This window comes from Leucoraja erinacea, chromosome 19, assembly GCF_028641065.1.
Source record: "Leucoraja erinacea ecotype New England chromosome 19, Leri_hhj_1, whole genome shotgun sequence".
NCBI lineage: Eukaryota > Metazoa > Chordata > Chondrichthyes > Rajiformes > Rajidae > Leucoraja > Leucoraja erinaceus.
This window is the reverse complement of record NC_073395.1, coordinates 408,159-421,240: the sequence shown is the minus strand read 5'-3', so window position 1 is coordinate 421,240 and position 13,082 is coordinate 408,159. Positions and strand designations below refer to the sequence as shown.

At 45.1% G+C, this 13,082-nt stretch overlaps 1 protein-coding gene across 5 annotated transcripts in view; it reads right to left on the bottom strand.

Annotated features, from left to right (window-relative positions):
- Positions 1 to 13,082, bottom strand: part of dock4 (dedicator of cytokinesis 4) — a 238,917-nt gene that overhangs the window by 99,426 nt on the left and 126,409 nt on the right. For all 5 annotated transcript variants that reach the window (XM_055650008.1, XM_055650011.1, XM_055650009.1 and 2 more), the window contains exons 14-21: positions 9,432 to 9,556; positions 7,613 to 7,775; positions 4,389 to 4,495; positions 3,475 to 3,616; positions 1,601 to 1,698; positions 1,422 to 1,505; positions 1,068 to 1,168; positions 362 to 443 (exon numbers count right to left, since the gene is read on the bottom strand). In XM_055650008.1, coding sequence (XP_055505983.1) covers positions 362 to 443; positions 1,068 to 1,168; positions 1,422 to 1,505; positions 1,601 to 1,698; positions 3,475 to 3,616; positions 4,389 to 4,495; positions 7,613 to 7,775; positions 9,432 to 9,556 — 902 coding nt within the window. The remainder of the gene's footprint in view (positions 1 to 361; positions 444 to 1,067; positions 1,169 to 1,421; positions 1,506 to 1,600; positions 1,699 to 3,474; positions 3,617 to 4,388; positions 4,496 to 7,612; positions 7,776 to 9,431; positions 9,557 to 13,082) is intronic.

Sequence of the window (13,082 nt, the reverse complement as noted above, 5' to 3'; positions counted from 1 at the left end):
CGAGCCTGTGATGGATTGTGCTGTGGGCACTACTCTCTGCAGGGTCAAGCGGTCAAGAGCAGAGCAGTCGCCAGACCAGGCTGAGAATACTCTCTGACTTGCCTGTGTAGATGTTGGAGAGACACCTTGTGGACACCTGAATCTTTCTGGATGCCTGCTATTATGTTCACCACATCAATGTGAAGGGACCAGGTTAGGCTGCTGGTGTAATGGATGGCAAGGACTTGATGCTGAAGAACATCTCTACCACAGCTCCATTGTTGAGGACAGAGTTGTGTTCATCCCCTCGCTTATATTTTAAGCCTTTAGTGCACAATATAATAAGAGCAATTTGTAATAATTATCGGATGCAAATTCTTACCCTAAGCACATCTTGAATATGCTCTTGTCTCTCTGCTTCTATTGAACGATCTATATACCTTTTCAACACTTTTATAAGATCCCTGCAACATTTAGAATATAAAAACAAGCAATTATTTTAAAAGCATATTTCTTCTCCCTCAAATTGATGGTTGTGTGGTGAAGTGGACAGTTTCGACAAGCAGGTTCCCACCAAACATGTGGTCAAACTAACAGTCCATACGTGACCTTTGTTCCTCTTTACATTTCTTCATTCAGTCAAGTCCCCAACTTAGTTCTGTGCCTCCAGCACGTTTAGTTGAGAGATACAGCGCGGAAACTGGCCCTTCGGCCCACCAGGTCCGTGCCGACCAGCGATCCCCACACATTTACACCATCTTGCACACACTAGGGACAATTTACATTTATACCAAGCCAATTAACCTACAAACCCGTAAGTACGTAAGCACTTAGATGGGGGCAAGCTGTGCCAAAGGGCCTGCTTCTGACCACTATCTTTGAAGTATAAAGTAATTAGCATATTGGATACCCACAGTTCAAAAAGTATAGCTCAAATGTAAATTAGCAGTGCTTTGCAATGAGCCGTTGGTAAATCAGAATCTTTAGGCTGCTCCAATTTAATTTTAATGTACAGGATGTGGTTTCCCCAGATACAAACAGCAGTGGGAATGCACTGGGGATTAATTTACAGATGCATTGGACAGTACCTGTAGGCTAATGCTCCTGCAAAGTGACTTTCTATGTACGTATCCATGACTGGCTTGAAATGCTGAAACTTGATATCCTGCAGCAAGTTAATGATATGAACCTGTGGAAGACACGTTATTGAAGCGTTATCCACACAATGCAATAGGATAAACCTTCACACACCGTGAATCAAAGTTGTTTAAAGTACAATAATCTGCCGTCTGCAAAGACTCATTGTTGAGCGAACCATGTCATTGTTTTTGTACCAGAGATTTGGGTGAATTTAGGTAAAATTTGTTTCCCAATGCAGACATTAATCCTGAAATAATTGAAATTCATCAACAAATTGAAAGTTAAATTGAAAAAACACTCACCAATGAATCAAAAACCTTCAATCCATATTTTTGGGGATTGGCATCCAAAATTCCAAACAATGCATCCAGTGTGTCTTGCAAAAACTACAGGAAACATTCAAATGATATTTTAGTCACTGGTTTACCCAACAAACCAAAGCCATTTTAGATCAAGTGTTGGTCCAAACAAAGCAACCTACTTTGACGATTTCAGCACCATCAATATCTTTGAACTTTGAGAGGATGTCACTTATCCTTTCGGGATGGGCTCTCCATTTCAAAAAATCCAGCAGATCCCCTTGAAAGTCAAATATTTATAAACTATGAATTAATATTTTACAATATTGAACAAAGAAGCAAGAACATTTTTGGAAGTTCCAGTCAAAAACACACGTGTTACTTATACAAACATACACATTTGTTGAAAAAAATGTTTTCATTCTTAGACAATTAAAAGGGAATTCATAGATACATAGACAATAGGTGCAGGAGTAGGCCATTCGGCCCTTCGAGCCAGCACCGCCATTCAATGTGACCATGGCTGATCATCCACAATCAGTCCCCGTTCCTGCCTTCTCCTTGATTCCGCTAAGAGCTCTATTATAACTCTCATTTGAATGCATCCAGTGAATCGGGCTCCACTGCCTTCTAAGGCAAAGAATTCCACATACTCACAACTCTCTGGGTGAAAATGGTTTTCCTCATCTCAGTTCTAAATGGCCTACCCCTTATTCTTAAACTGTGGCCCCTGGTTCTGGACTCTCCCAACATTGGGAACATGTTTCCTGCATCTAGCCTGTCCAATCCCTTAATCATTGTATGTGTTTCTATAAGATATCCTCTCATCCTTCTAAATTCTAGTGAATACAAGCCCAGCCGCTCCATCTTTCAACATATGACAGTCCCGCCATCCCGGGAATTAACCTTGTGAACCTACGCTGCACTCCGTCAATAGCAAGAATGTCCTTCCTCAAATTACGGGACCAAAACTGCACACAATACTCCAGGTGTGTTCTCACCAGGGCACTGTACAACTGCAGAAGGACATCTATGCTCCTATACTCAACTCCTCTCGCTATGAAGGCCAACATGCCATTAGCTTTCTTCACAGCAAATATTCAGCATCAAATGTAAAGGGAGAAAATGGAGGCTTGCAGTTTATAGAAATTAGGAAACAAATTTCAGAGAGTTCCTCTGCCATGTCACAAATGTTGAGCTCGGTCAGAGTTGTGCAGCACAGACACAGACACAGACACATTCGCCCACTAGTTTGACACCAACCCCCAAACACCTATTTACATGAATCCCATTGACCCCATTTAAGGGCGGCAGAGAGACGCAGCTGGTAGAGCTGTTGCCTCACAGAGCTAGAGACGAGGGTTCGATCCTGAGCACGGCTGGTGTCCGTATGGAGATAAGAATTATTTTGCTTCCTATACTGTGATGGGATCCCAGGATTGTCGCATGCAGTAAACAAAGTGCCCTTCAAATCTACACCATGGAGCAAACCTGCAAAAACCATCCTTCTACACTTCCCCAGAGCTCCACCAATCCGCTTTGGAAACAGAAATCCAGGACTTTGTCTGTGGAACTGATGCGCTACAATGCTGAGAACTATATTCTACACTCTGTATCTTCCCCTTTGCTCTACCTGTTGTACTGGAGTTTGACTCGATTGTATTTATGTGCAGTATTATCTGATCTGTTTGGATAGCGTGGAAAACAAAGCTTTTCACTGTACCTCGGTACACATGGCAATAATAATAATCCTATGGCAGCCTAAACAGAAATTGTACTTGTGGTTCTGTGCTAGCGTTGACTTTATCATCACAGTCCTGTGCTTCGTGGCACAAATATCCATTCATAACTCACAGGTTCTCTCCAAGGACTCAGCTCCCTTTGGGAAGTCCAGTCCATGTACCATGGGAGTTGCAAGCTGGAGAAGTGTCCTCTCACTTCAGCCCTCTTTGTACTCTGGCTCACAGACCAATGTAGGGAAACAGATTCCCAAACTGCCCAGATGGCAACATTACAAACTGGAAGTGCATCTGCCTTGCACAGAAACATGTCTCACCGTTCTGAGTGAGTTTCGTGGAACACAGAAATGACGAGATCCAAAATGTTTCCTTGGAAGCTTTAACTGGCTGGTTGCTCCCTTTACAATATTGAAGTTTGAGGTAGCGAGTCGGATCCTGAAAGTTGGTGTTTTCTTCACACTGCAAAATAAATATGTGAGAGTTTTATCTGACTTTTGCAATTGTGATGAAACAAATGTTAGTCAAAGTTTGTTGTACAAGTCCACCAGAATGTACGGCTTTCAAAACCATGTGGACAATGTGGACAGCTTCACTGGGATTCCAACAACATTGCCTTCCCATAACTACCCAGCCGAATGTTAAAGATTCCTGGAGGCACATTGAACAAGTGGAAGTATCAATTGTTGCCTCTGTGGCTACAAATGGATCTCCAATAAACAACTAGACTTTGGCTTCAGGAAACTCTGCACAGAGAGCTCTGTACACCAATCAGTGGGGCAAGATATCTACCTCATTGTCTACCTCAAACTATCTTTGTTCGGACTTTACTGGCTTTATCTTGCACTATAGGTTATTCACGATATTCCCTTTATCCTGTGTCAGTACACTGTGGATGACTCGATTGTAATCATATATTGTCTTTCTGCTGACTAGTTAGCACGCAACAAAAGCTTTTCACTGTACCCCGGTAACAATAAACTAGACTCACTCATCTCACGAGGAAATAGCCAATCCTCTCCAATTCTCTCTCTGTCCCTGATGCTCTACTACCTTGCCAAGTACGGTTCACTTGCCGAGAGTCCGTACTAAACAAAACAAACTAGAGAACCTATTGCTGAATCTACACGACTTCAGAAACAAACACTTGACCTTATCCATACAAGACACAACATATTTTTCTCTGGATACATTTACAATTCCTATCGATTCAGTTGAACTAAAGAGCGATTACCTTGTGGACCAAGAGCTCGTGAATACCATCTGGCAACGTTCTGCCATCTTCCTGCATCAGTGGAACAAAGGAGAAGCCAAAAAGCTTTTTTTCTCCTTTTTCTTTTGCTGAGAACAAAGAAGCAGAATTGAATGTTACTATGAAATATCTCACAGCTGAGGGCTGCATAACCAAGTCACTACAAAGGTCACGCAGGGAACTGGATCCAAACTTTCACGTTAATTTCCACGAACATTAAAATGAAGGAGCTAGCAACCCAGCCCTATTGGGCTCCCAAGTATCTGCCCATAAAGTCCCACTACTCATTCCCCAGGGCCATGGTTGCACTTAAACTTGAGAATGGATTCAAGGTATGCAGGGATACAGATGGAGGGTAAACAGTGCTACAGGTGGAGTGCAGGGGTGGCCCAGGTAGAAATACAGGCAGTGGTACAGGCTGAGAGTGAACGGTTGTACTGGCAGAGGGTGTCCAGTAGTACAGGGGGAGGGTGTATAGCGCTACAGGTGGAGGTACAGGCAGAGTGAATGGTGGTACAGGTGGACGTATGGGTGGGGAGCGGGGAGTGGTACAGGTACAGGTACAGGTGGACGTATGGGTGGAGAGCGGGGAGTGGTACAGGTGCAGGTGGGGAGCAGGCAGTAGTACAGGTACAGGTACAGGTGCAGGTGGGGAGCGGGCAGCAGTACAGGTACAGGTACAGGTACAGGTGGACGTACACAGGTGGGGAGCGGGCGGCGGTACAGGTACAGGTACAGGTGGGCAGTAGCAGATCACAGCAGGTACCACAAACATAATGTTTAGGGGGGTGGGTTAGGTCCTGCCAACATCTTCACACATGGAAGAACTACTTTATTAGTGAAACACCTTCCATGTGTCTGATTGTTGCCATTCTGACCAATGTATACAGAGCAGGAACTATGCCGTTCAGTGACAATGTCTATAAATGCATTTATGATTCGGATATAAATGGTCATCTGATTTGCATTTACTTGGCTGGGCAGCTGAATGACCTTTTGTGATTAAACGAGAGCCAATGACACCACCAGTTTCTGTGGTGAAATAGAAAGCGTATTAACCGTTCCTCCATCCAGATACCTTCAGAAACACTTTCACAGATCATGGCACGCAGTTCTATTTAGATTTGGAGAGACTAAAATGAGAGATTCCCAAAATAGAACCTGAATTTCTGCAGAGTGCCAAAACTGAATCCTGCCCTCCCCCTCTGTACAAGATCGTGCCAATGAGATGGTGGATCATTACTGCGCTGGGAAGCAGAACTCAGCCTACACTTGTTTTCCTCGTTCAAAACGGAATCAGCTGTGAACATGGACAGGAGAAATAGCTGCACATATAATAACTAATTTATTGTTGAACTATCAATGCCTCTGCTTTGACCCGTCTATGAAGTCTAGCAGTTTCACCATCACCAGGTGGCGATTAATAAAAAGACTGAACCAAGCAAAGTGCATTATGTCTGCAGCTTTTCATGTTAAAGACTTGTCTGTGTGTGATTCAAATAGCAGATATTACTGAAAATAACCCAATTAGCTGATATTAATTCTCCCGGTTATCGTAATTCTCATTCTGTACAATCTGAGACATCGATGTATTCTATCAGATAGATCACTGTCGATTTCTAGGGCGGCACTGTGGCGCAGTGGTAGAGTTGCTGCCTTACAGCACAAGGGACCCAGGTTTGATCCTGACTACGGGTGCTGTCTGTACGGAGTTTGTACGTTTTCCCTGTGACCTGTATAGGTTTTCTCCGTGACATCCGATTTCCTCCCACACTCCAAAGACGCACAGGTTTATCGGTTAATTTGCTTCGGTAAAATTGTAAATTGTCCGTGGTGCGTGTAGGACAGGGTTCGTGTGCGGGGATTGCTGGTCGGCACGGACTCGGTGGGCCGAATGGCCTGTTTCCGTGCTGTACCCCTAAACTAAATTTAATAAGACATTAACATTTACCTTTAGCAGATATATAACTTAATCGTGCATCAAATGAAACATTGGTCTAAATGTTTTAAGAGTTATAGCAAACTACTTTGTTGGATAATGTCAATTTGTACGTCTGAGGTATGAGATGGTAAACAATATGTGGAGACTTTAAATTGTTACATTGAATTGGTTCTTCTGCAGAGTTGCCATGTGAAATCAGAGATACAGGTTTAGTTTAGTTCATTGTTACATGTACTGAGGTACAGTGAAACGTTTTGTTTTTACAGATGCTGGTTTACAAAAAAGGGACAAAGTGCTGTAGTAACTCAAGGACACAAAAGACACAAGGAAGAGCCGCGACCCCGATCAGCCATGATTGAATGGCGGTGTAGGTTTGACGGGCCGAATGGCCTAATTCTGCTCCTATTACTTATGACCGTATGACGCGAACCATCACCTATCCATGTTCTCCAGAGATGTTTAGTTTAGAGATACAGCGCGGCAACTGGCCCTTTGGCCCGTGAGTCCGCGCTGACCAGCGATTCCCACACACTAACTCCATCCTATACGTACTAGAGACAATTTATAATTTTACCAAACCAATTAACCTACAAACCTGCATGTCCTTGGAGTGTGGAAGGAAACCGGAGCTTCCAGGAGAAAACCCACGCAGGTCACGGGGAGAATGTACAAACTACGAACAGTCAGCACCCGTAGACAGGATCGAACCCACGTCTCTGGCGCTGTGAGGCAGCAACTCTACCGCTGCGCCACCGTGCCGCCCCAAATATCCTCCCCGGCGGGGAATTGAACCCCAGTTTTCCGCATGACAGGTGGGGTTACTCACCACTATACTACTGAGGACGGGATGGAAATGCTGCCTGACCCGCTGCGTTACTCCAGCACTCAGTGAAACGTCACCTATCCATGTTCTCCACAGATGCTGCCTGACCCGCTGAGTTACTCCAGCACTCTGTGAAACGTCACCTATCCATGTTCTCCACAGATGCTGCCTGACCCGCTGAGTTACTCCAGCACTCTGTGAAACGTCACCTATCCATGTTCTCCACAGATGCTGCCTGACCCGCTGAGTTACTCCAGCACTCTGTGAAACGTCACCTATCCATGTTCTCCACAGATGCTGCCTGACCCGCTGAGTTACTCCAGCACTCTGTGTCTATCTTCATGTTAAATGTGACTTTATTTGCCATCTACAGCCCAGACATGGTGAGAGTATGATGGGGAGGGGGGGGGGGGGGAGGGTGGGTGATGGAACGTCACTTACTGGAGCAGTGCCGGAATTCCAAGCGGACATGAGCTCCCCTGAATTTGTCCACAGGGATGGGGAGTTTCAGCAGCTCACCCCACCGGGGGCTGTTGTTGTGGTAGAGCACAAACGAGTGGTGTTCACTCACTGGCAGCTCCCCAGATCCCAGCGTAATACAATCCTGCCGGAGCAAGGAAGAATGGTGAACATCAGGGAACATTCATGGACATGAAAAGCAACGCAACCCAATAAAACTGCATGTGTAGGAAGGAACTGCAGCTGCTGGTTTAAACTAACGATAGACACAAAATGTTGGAGTAATTCAGCGGGACAGGGAGCATCTCTGGAGAGTAGGAAGGGGTGACGTTTCGGGTTGAGACCCTTCTTCAGCCAATGTCCGAATCTTCAGACTCTGAAGAAGGATATCGACCCGAAACTCAGTCTGAAGACTCAGACTCAGTCTGAAGGAGGGTCTCGACCAGAAACGTCACCCCTTCCTTCTCTCCAGAGATGCTGCCTGTCCCGCTGGGTTACTCCAGCGCTTTGTGTCTATTCCCATTAAGAGCAAGATTCAAAGTTTGACTAGAAGGACACCAAATGCATTATTTGTTTAATCCTTGCACAGAGTTAAGGAGCAGCTTACAATAACAACTACTATGCGAGATCAGGAGTTGAGGGAATCATGTGAAATACAGAACAAACTTGCTGTATTCGCTGGAGAGCAGTTACACCCCATGTTGGATTTAATGAGTAATAAACTTTAATGAGTTAATAATCCAATGTTAAGGAGCTAACTCGCGGCTCATTGAGACAACACAATGGTTCATGTAATGTTACCATCGAGGGTGAAGTGGAATCATAAACCACAGCTTCAGATTTAGGTTCTGCTGACATGGTGCATCGAGGCAGAAATTGGCCCCAGTAAACGTGGCAGAATGATTAAACTGATGAAGAGTGGAAGACAGAGCAGTAATTGGTTGAATAGAAGATATGCACAAACCTAAAGGGCAAGGGATTAACTTGCAAATAAGCAATCTAGTTGAGCAAGAAGAGTCACTAATGAAATACAACTAAAAGAAGCAGCCCTGATGCATGTGTAGGGAGGAACTGCAGATGCTGATTTACACCGAAGATAGACACAAAGTGCTGGAGTAACTCAGCGGGACAGGCAGCATCTCTGGAGAGAAGGAAGGGGAGATGTTTCGGGTCGAGACCCTTCTTCAGACAGAGCGTCAGTTCAGCTTACAATGTACCATTGTACATTTCCTTGGGCATTGTCCCCTTTGAACTGTGTTTTCACACCTTACCCTTCCATATCTCTATGTCTCCCTGTCCCCTGACTCTCAGTCTGAAGACGGGCCTCGACCCGAAACATCACCCATTCCTGCTCTCCAGAGATGCTGCCTGTCCCACTGAGTTACTCCAGCACTGTGTCTATCTTTAAATGAAGCAAACAGCAATAGCATCCCCATGGACTGAGTGGCATGAAGGGCAACAGAAACAATTGGAATTATAGAGGGTAATGCAGAGTTGATGCCAGTATGATGGGAGGAAGCAGCCAGCTGATGGACGTGTCAGAATGACCAATGCAGGTAGCACCATCCATGGACGCAAGGAAATTATACATTTATTAAAGCATTCATTTGCACAGTTTTTACAGGAGGGAATGAATACAAAAATAACCATTTCATGGCACAATCCGGAGTGGTGCCAAAATCTTCATCAACTTGACACAAAACCTCCACATCCTCCGCTTCCAAGCAACAGTCCAACAGGGCAAAATATCACCAGTAGGTGGATGAATGAGAGCAAGAGGGCAGGTGAGATGTGGATTTACCTTCAGTACCTGTCCCTCACTATCAAGCACGCACATGGTCACCGCTACATTCCTGGCCACACTCTTGCCTCCCTTCTCGTATTCCCCTCGCTCTAACGTGATGTACAGGTCATTCCTGATGTCACCTAAATGAAGAACACAAGATATTCAGCATTAACATATCTGGTTAATAAGTATATCATAGAGGTTGTGGACCTGGTGCGGAGCCTGGAACTCAGTCTGAAAAAGGGTCTCGGCCCGAAACGTCACTCATTCCTTCTCTCTAGTGATGCGGCCTGCCCCGCTGTCCCACTTGGGCGACCTAATCTGGGAGTCCAGAAGAGTGTCTTCGACCTTCAAGCTCGAGGGCAATTGCCTGGAAAGCCTCGAGCTGGATCGACCATCCGCGTTGAAACCGTGAGCTGGATTGACTGGCCGCACACACACATCGTGAAGGCGGGGGCCAGGGAAAGCGGGAGAGCACTTTTCAAGAAAGGAACAAGAGAAAACAGGGAATTACAGACCAATTAGCCTGACTTCGGTGGTGGGAAAGATGCTGGAGTCAATTATTAAAGAGGTAATAATGGGGCATTTGGATAGCAGTAAAAGGATTAGTCCAAGTCAACATGGATTTATGAAAGGGAAATCATGCTTGATTAATCTTCTGGAATTTTTTGAGGATGTGACAAGTAAAATGGATGAAGGGGAGCCAATCGACGTAGCGTATCTAGACTTTCAAAAAGCCTTTGATAAGGTCCCGCACGGGAGACTGGTGACTAAAATTAGAGCACATGGTATTGGGGGTAGGGTGTTGACATGGATAGAAAATTGGTTGGCAGACCAAAGAGTACGAGTGAACGGGTCCTTTTCAGAATGGCAGGCAGTGGCGAGTGGAATGCCGCAAGGCTCGGTGTTGGGGCCGCAACTGTTTACCATATATATTAATGATTTGGAAGGGGGAATTAGGAGCAACACTAGCAAGTTTGCGGATGACACAAAGCTGGGTGGCAGTGAGAACTGTGAAGAGGATGTTAGGAGGTTGCAGGGTAACCTGGACAGGTTGAGTGAGTGGGCAGATGCGTGGCAGATGCAGTATAATATAGATAAATGTGAGGTGATCCACTTTGGCGGCAAAAACAAGGGGGCAGATTATTATCTCAATGGGGTTAGGTTAGGTAAGGGGGAGGTGCAGCGAGACCTGGGTGTCCTTGTACACCGGTCACTGAAAGTTGGCTTACAGGTACAGCAGGCAGTGAAGAAAGCTAATGGAATGTTGGCCTTCATAACAAGAGGATTTCAGTATAGGAGTAAAGAGGTTCTTCTGCAGTTGTATAGAGCCCTGGTGAAACCACATCTGGAGTATTGTGTACAGTTTTAATCTCCTAATTTAAGGAAGGACATCCTTGTGATTGAGGCAGTGCAGCGTAGGTTCACGAGATTGATCCCTGGGATGGCGGGACTGTCATATGAGGAAAGATTGAAAAGACTAGGCTTGTATTCACTGGAGTTTAGAAGGATGAGGGGGATTCTTATAGAAACATATAACATTATAAAAGGACTGGACAAGCTAGATGCAGGAAAAATGAGTTAGAGTTCTAGGGGTTAGTGGAGTCAAGGGATATGGGGAGAAGGCAGGCACGGGTTATTGATAGGGGACGATCAGCCATGATCACAATGAATGGCGGTGCTGGCTCTAAGGGCCGAATGGCCTACTCCTATTGTCTATGTTTCTATGTCTGCGCGATGAAGAGGAAGGTAAACGACTGCCGCATTTTATGGTAAGTCATTTAGGGGGGGGGGGGGAGGGGAGAGAAAGGGAGAGAAGGGGAGAGAATGAGAGAGAAGAGGGAGAGAAGGAGTGGAGACACTTTTACGAAGTATAATAAAGTTTATCGGGCATTTTACCAACCGGTAGGGTTTCCTTGGTCCTGAAAACTCCAATGAGCCAATCAAAATGCCCGGTCAGCGAAGGAGATTGCCTACGGCTGCCCTCGACTGCCTGTAACTACATAATGACCCCACTCCACTGCACTACGATTCAAAAAGAAGTATGCCGACCAAATTTTACTTGTGGAAAAATTTTCAACATTCTGAATTTTTTTCCGCGACCTAGCTGAGGCCACGAGTATCCGGGAACTTCCCTCGAGCATGAAGGAGAGTTCCAGTGACCTCATAGGACCACGTGTTGACCATGCTGCGAGTTTGAAGGTCGAAGACACTCTTCTAAACTCGCAGATTAGGTCGCCCAAGTGGGACAGCCCCTTTACTCCAGCATGTTGTATCTATGTTCATAATAAGGTTTCTGTAACTTGCACCTGGGTCAAACGGAAACCTGGTCCAAGGCAGGCCAACTCCAGATCTGTGAAAGGGTTTCGCCAACATTCAGTAAAGTGCCTGATTTATATTCCACACTTGGGAACACCATTCCTTCTCTCCAGAGATGTTGCCTGCCCCACCGAGTTACTCCAGCATTTTGTGTCTATCTAAGGTTTCGGTTTATTAATGTCACGTGCACAGAGGTACAGTCAAAGCTTTGTTTTGCTTGCAATCAGTTCAAACTCAAGTACAATAGGTAGAGCAAAGGGGAAGATACAGAGTGCAGAATCAAGTTCTCAGTATTGTAGCGCATTAGTTCCACAGACAAAGTCCAATGTCCGCAATGGGGTAGAGGTGAATTGGACAGTACCTTAGCTTATGGAAGGGCCGTTCAGAAGCCTGATAACAGAGGGGAAGAATAATTGTTACTAAAGCTCAGGATTAGGGAAGGGAAAATCTAATTGGGTTCCAGCATTTCATGGAGCCATGCGTCAGCTTGCCACTCATAAAGCTGTGGTGTTACATTAATGGAGCTAATAATGGTGTTAATGAGACCAAGCTGTAATTGTGATCAGTTATTAATGAGTCCCAGGGAATTCAGTCAAAGTGCACATTCCAGCCCTGGACCAGCGTCACCTCGACAGATCACAAGGAAGACCTGCAGCTTGTGAGCATGATTACAGGTGGTCCTTTTACACAGCAGCACGAGTTCTTACGTCAAGTACAATTCTGAGATTCCACGCAATGAGCAGGAGACCTTTATATCCACGGAATGAGGATTCTATTTTTGTGTAAATCATTGTGTCGAGAAGGTGGGTGTTTGATCCTTGAGTTCCGTCTATTGTGATGCAATAATTCATTGTGTTTTCCCCACAGCCTTGTAGCTCTCGCTGTTCCAATCTGGACACCTTCCCAAAAAAGCAGCCCTGTATCTTGCCCACTCTCTGTGACAGAACATTGTGTCCATCAACACTGCCGACGTGTAGGAACAACCTGTTGCCTCTCAACTCTGAAGTGTTGATACTTTGACATCAACTCACAGCACTTTGCTCTCTGTATAATTTGCTGTAATATTAGAAAGTATTACCACTTCTCCCTTCAGCCTTCTCCACTCCAGTGGAAATCAAATTGTGTCTCTCAATAACCTTGAATTCCCATCAGCTCAATGAATCCAATCTGAATTCTCTCTGTGAATGAGAGACCAGTCCCTCATTCTCAGAGAGAGTTGTAATTGTGACTACAATGTGTCCATCACCTCACTCTGTGTACTTCCCAATATTCCAAACTTCCATTTATATAAACGGGTCAAATCTAACCCATTCCTTCTCTCCACAGATGCTGCCTGACCCACTGAGT